General features: G+C 39.8%; 1 protein-coding gene across 1 annotated transcript; it reads right to left on the bottom strand.

The window, feature by feature from the left end:
• Positions 1-3,473: 3,473 nt before the first annotated feature.
• LOC136839670 (uncharacterized) lies at positions 3,474-6,145 on the bottom strand. The gene is made up of 3 exons (XM_067106007.1): positions 6,094-6,145; positions 4,920-5,109; positions 3,474-3,817 (listed from the first exon to the last, which is right to left on the bottom strand). The coding sequence occupies exons 1-3, from the start codon at positions 6,143-6,145 to the stop codon at positions 3,601-3,603; spliced, it is 459 nt and encodes a 152-aa protein (XP_066962108.1). The 3' UTR covers positions 3,474-3,600.

The following is a 6,145-nucleotide window of genomic DNA, read 5'->3' as shown; positions in this document are numbered from 1 at the left end:
ACATTGTATATCAAACTAGTTTCGCTAGTTACACTATGGAACCACAGAAAACAAATCTTCATCTTTTAATATTTTGCATAGATGCACAACTACACACTTTATCAAGACCAACTAGTCCAAAGAACTAAAACTGTATGCAGTAACTGAAGATTTGAGCAGCTTGTAATCTTTGAAATTACCTCAGTCTGGTACATTCATTAATGTGCAAGACAGCTTCCCTTTACATATTGCTTTCTCGTCACAGGTATGACACATCAATTTAGCGACAGTAGGTGGAAGCAGGAGACACATAACTAAGACAAGAACATTCAGGAAACGTTAACGACAGTGAAGAAAGAGTATGTAACCCCAACGATTTGATTTCATGGAATTTAGGTTGTTAAGCCCAGCAGTTGGGAAATTTCGGCCATGCAACGTTTAAATTAGTGAAAAGAGGAAGTTGGAGAGGTTGGACAGCAAGATAAAGAGATGCAGGAAATACAGTGGATGAAGCACAAGGATCCAAACCTGGAACTGGGAGAAATTCCAGCTGATGCCCTAAGAAGTAAAAGTTAGAGAGGTTGGGCAGCAAGATTGCAGAAAAGAAGCAGGAAAGGAAGTAAAGTAAAAGGCTAAAAAGTGGATGCAGCTACTGGCCAAAGGGGCCCTGTAAACACCCTTTAGTTATGGCTACAGTGCGCCGCGTGAGGTGCACTGGTAGCACTATCCCCCTGCAGGGATAACCCCAAAGAAGGTCACTGCATTCTCAGAACCCTTTCCACATGGTGCTGTCAGCCAATAGGTGACTAAATTTCAGATTAACCTACATTCCATTATCGCCCCCAATGGAATGTGTTGCCTCACGTCTTTGTGTTTGTGCAAATGTGTGAAATCGAGTAAGATGCCTGGCGTGGACCTACGAACTCTCCAGCCAACAGAGAATATTCACTCTTCAAAAATACCAATATTTTGCCATATCTAGCCCAAATCTCTGTGCTTTTTTATGTTCTTGCAATCATTTTTCTGATTCCACATATTTTCCAAAAACTTTTCAATATAGTCCTACCCTAAAATGGAAGACTGCAGTATCTGCAAAAATACAAAACTGAGGAAAAAATGGTAGATGATGCAGTTTTCCCTTGCGTTACTCCTGATTTTGCAGATACTGCAAATGTGACCCCCTAAATAAAGCATTGAAGAATCATTCTGAAACTGCAGTAACTTGTGTATTAGTGTTTCACGAGTCCAATAGGTGGCATATCTCGATTTCGAAAATTTTGCAGACACTGCAGTTTACCATTTTAGGGCAGAGTGGCTTTCATACTTTTTCTAGAATTTCCAATAGCAGTACTTTAGTTTCCTGAAGGAGAGTTGCTCCCCTGTGCAAGAAACTTCCACAGCATCAGCAACCTCGCACACCCATATAAAAAAAAAAAGGTCATCGGCAGAGTGTCGAACCCATTTATCCAAACACCGTTCTTGTTTGCATAATCAAGCTTTCTTGATGTTAAGACTTTTTTTTTCCGAGCGCCTCTTTCACATCATGTATCCAACATCTTCTATGTCTGCCTATCTTACTCACTCCTGACACTTTCGAATTAAACACTACTTTTACCAACCTCCATTCTTTCCCCATGTCCATGCCATCTCGAAACACTGTGGTCAATCTTTTCATCTGCGCTAACCTTTTTACCCCTTCTACGTACCTCCAGCTTAAAGTGAAATAGTCGCCATAAACGATTTTGATAAAAATCTAGTAAATGAAGCTGCTGATTTGATGTCAGTTCGTGTAAAAATTAGACCGTGGTACGAATTTGTAAACGTTCGTATAACTTCAAGACAGTAATTTTGATTTCATTCAAATATAGCATTGAGACAAAGCGGATCGAGCAGAAAAGTCAGCTCGGCTGTTCATGTCACGTGACCAAGTCTCGTGAACGTAATCCCATTCTCTCTCTCTCTCTCTCTCTCTCTCTCTCTCTCTCTCTCTCTCTCTCTCTCTCTCTCTCTCTCTCTCTCTGCTAATATATATATATATATATATATATATATATATATATATATATATATATATATATATATATATATATATATATATATATATATATATATATATATATGTATATATATATATATATATATATATATATACTGTATATATATATTTGAAATTAGCAACCGTCACTTGCCTTTATATGCACATGCTACTTGCAAAATAGATTTCTCGAGGTAAATATATTGAGGTTATAAACACGTTCTAGAATGATCGCCATGTCAAGTGAATAATGAGTCAATGACATAAGTCATTCCTGTGCTTGTCATAGATAGTATTCGTACCTACCATATATATATATATATATATATATATATATATATATATATATATATATATATATATATATATATATATATATATATATCAGTATATACATACTGCTATAAAGATTAAATTTCCTACCTAAGAGACTTCAGCATACACTATTCAGTAGCATCGTTTCATCCAAACAGACGCAGTGGCGTAACTAAAGGGGGAGGGCGTGTCCGGCCCGGGTGGCACTGTCCCCGGAGGAGGGGGGCACTCTGGCATCTTTTGAGGAGGTCTGGTCTGGCATAATTCTGGATTCTCTAGTATTTCGTCTGATCGGAACACTGAACAGCGATTTATCGACTCTGCTGTTGGACGGTTAGCGATTTTGACAACGGCAACCCTGGTTAAATAAATGATTGAGATGTTAAGGCTTAAAATGTGCGTTTAATTTTCGCCACTTTAGTACTTTTTAGCTCGGGAATGGGGCGGCACTTTCAGAGTCCGCCCAGGACGCCACTAACGCTAGTTATGCCACGGGACAGACGTGGGAGGAAACGAGGACCTCACCTTGCTGTGACTAATGAGGTGGAACTAACTCCTATTCAGTACCAAAAATAAGCTCCTGATAGAAAAGGCTCTCAACTAACCTTTGGAAAACTAAGGTAGGACAGAGGACGATCCCTGACGCCGAGTACACAGTTATTAGAATGACAGCGTTTGCAGACTGCAAACCTCCTCCAAAACTGTGCAATCTCAAGTGCTAACCCCGTCCCCACCACCATCGCTACGAAAAGTTCCCTTATCCACATCCGACTCTCCTAAACTCTAATTCTCTTTGGCTACACAGACTAAGAAAAAGACAGACAGGTAAATAAAAAAAAAATGAACAGCTCACCCAGAATCGGACCATTTTGGTGGAGGTAATGACGATAAACTTTTTATTGCCGATTATTATCATCAGTTTAATTGCTATCATGATTTTTACTAAAATTCATGTTTCATGCCGTTAAATTCGTTATAGCATGATGAATAGTTTTCTAGTGTACTCATAAATGTGGTTGTTATTAAACTTTGTAGGTAAGAAAAACAAACATTTTCTTGTAAAACAGCGTGTTCTTGCAGATTTGCGACCCTTATGTACAACTTGCGACAATAAATAACTTAAAGAGAACTTGTGACCAAAACATTGCTTTTGTTTTCACTTGCAGAAGGAAATGGAAACAAAGGCAATTAGATCTTGTGGTAGGAATTGCTTGGAAGAAACAACGTTTGGACATCCAGGAAATCGATCCAACTCTAAGCGTTATGTGACTCTAGCCGCAAGCTGGCGCAACTGGGAATCCGGAAACCGAGCAGTAGTAGGACAGAGAGTATGTGATTGCAGTGTTGATGGATGTTGAGGTGATGGTGTAGGTGGAGGAGCTGGTTGTCCAGACGGTGAGGGCGATGCGTCCCTGACGATCCTGGGAATCCAGTCCTTTGCCCTCGGCCAACTGGTCCTCTGTGAATGTGCCGTCCAGGGCGGTTTTGCTGGAAAAGAAGAAGAATAGGAGAATGACCACTAAGGAATTATGTTGATAATAGCTGGGTGTCCCTCAAGGTTCACCTGAAAGTTACAGTGGTGTTGAATGCTCTACAGATTTGTCTTCTGTTATCATACATCCTAAATATCGTCTACTTTGCCTCTCTTAGTTCTACAATATGATTTTCTACACTCATGTTTTTCACATATAGTTTTTTCCTTTAACTTTCAGTCGTCTTATAAAGCTCTTTCAAACCAAGCCCTTGATTTACTTGGCTTCCATGCTTAAACATATAATGTTCTTACCTTATGGATGGTTAAGATCCTACCATAATCCTTCCCTGCGACACTATGTAATGTTATGCCCGTACAATTTTTCCAGTTGCCTCAATCACCTTTACCATTATACAGTGATAAAAGTATTCGTCCCATCCGTTTCTTCAGACCCTTTCTGTTATCTGGGCATACCTCACAAACCCTGGTTAGCCACTTTATCACATTAGCATACGTGTACCACATTCTCACTTGTTTGTAACCCCAACAACTTTTTTGCACCTTATTTAGCTCATTGTTCTCCCTATACCTTCAACATTCATTTTCCCTTGCTTTTCCAAACCTCCATTGACTTTATCTACTATTGGACTATCTAACTTTGCCCCTTCCCGTACTTCCACATTCAACAAATCTTCAAGATACTCTCACTATCGACACAGGACTGCGTTTCCCCCAGACAGCATCTACGCGCGTGTGTGTGTGTGTGTGTGTGGGTGTGTGTCTTCTGAGATCCCTTTGTTCATTTACCTCCCTGTAGGGCAGCTTCTTATTCTCCCACACTTCTTGTTCATATTCTCCCCTGTATTCCTTCTCTCGCTTTCTTTTCTCGGCCACTTTCTGCCTGACTGCCCAGTCCATTCTGATGGTTCCAGATACCCTTTTGTAGCCACAAAACTCATTGTTGTTCTTATGGTTCTATCATGGAATCTAACAAACTCCTCGTCTACTTCTTTACCTCATTGTCAAGAACTCCATCCCTACTTTCATCCATTTCTCTTTACATGCCCTCCTCACTTCCGTTTCGTCAAACTCACTTTAAATAAGGGCATTACTTACTCATCAATATCAGAGAATTCATCAACGGGATGTTTAAAGAACTTCTGTCTGCGGAGCCTCCTCTTCTGACAGCTGACGGCGTTGGTGTTCAGGAAGCAGGTGTATGGCTGCACGGAGGTGATCGTCGTCAGGGTGATGGCAGTGCGGGTGGAGTAAGCAGCCACGATGCGGGCGTCGTTGGCGTCCCTTCCTGCAAACGTTTCGTCAAAGCCATGGGAATAAACGATCACATGTTTCAAACGTTTTATGGACGTATTTTGAAATGAATGGAGTGAAATAGAATACAAAAAATATTAGGCCAAAGGCCAAGAGATGTGACCTGTGAGGTCATTCAACGCTAAAAGGGAAACTGAGAGTAAAAAGGTTTGAAAGATTGTAACTATGAAAAAATAGTTAAGAGAAGGTGGAAAGTAAGATGTCAGAAAGAGAATATAAACGAGGGTACAGTAAGAGTAATGAAAGGGGTTGCAGCTAGGGGCCAGCCATAGGGACGTTGCAAAGAACATTAAGTAATGCCTGCAGTTCATCATGTGAGGTGCACTGACGGTGCTACGCCCCTATGAGGAAGACTGGCACTTGCCACTCGACTGCATTTCGGTCAGGAATAAAATCAAGGTTAAATGAGGAGGTTAGGTTAGGTTGGTTAGGTTAGGAAGTTAGGTTAGGTTAGGTTCACTGGAATGGACATTCACTGTGGACTCTCGCCTGTGGTGTAGGAAATCATGGGCGGGATTTCTTCGAAGAAGAATTTCAAGTTTTTCGATTAATTATCATAGGTTGGACAACTATTTACCCCATATCTCTGTATCTGTCCATATGTATGTATTTATGTATGTATGTCCGGAAGAATTAATGAAAAAATGCACGTAAGCTCTGATGATGATGATGATGTGTGTATTATATATATATATATATATATATATATATATATATATATATATATATATATATATATATATACACACATATTACTCGTTAAATTAACAGTGAATATATTTAACATTCCAATCTAGTCATCTGTTTATTGATAAGTACATCAAACTGTCCTCTAAGCCGAAATTTCACTGCTTTTGAGAGGTAAATAAACAAGCTGTTATATCTACTGTGTGGTAACTGTTACTACCGTGCTCACTATTACGTTTATCAGAAAAAACATTACTAACGAGACACTCACCAAGACACATTGTCCCGAGGAGGGCGAAGATCGTTAATGCTAGACACCTCAT

Source organism: Macrobrachium rosenbergii, chromosome 1 (assembly GCF_040412425.1).
Source record: "Macrobrachium rosenbergii isolate ZJJX-2024 chromosome 1, ASM4041242v1, whole genome shotgun sequence".
Lineage (NCBI taxonomy): Eukaryota > Metazoa > Arthropoda > Malacostraca > Decapoda > Palaemonidae > Macrobrachium > Macrobrachium rosenbergii.
This window is presented reverse-complemented; position numbering and strand designations above follow the sequence as displayed.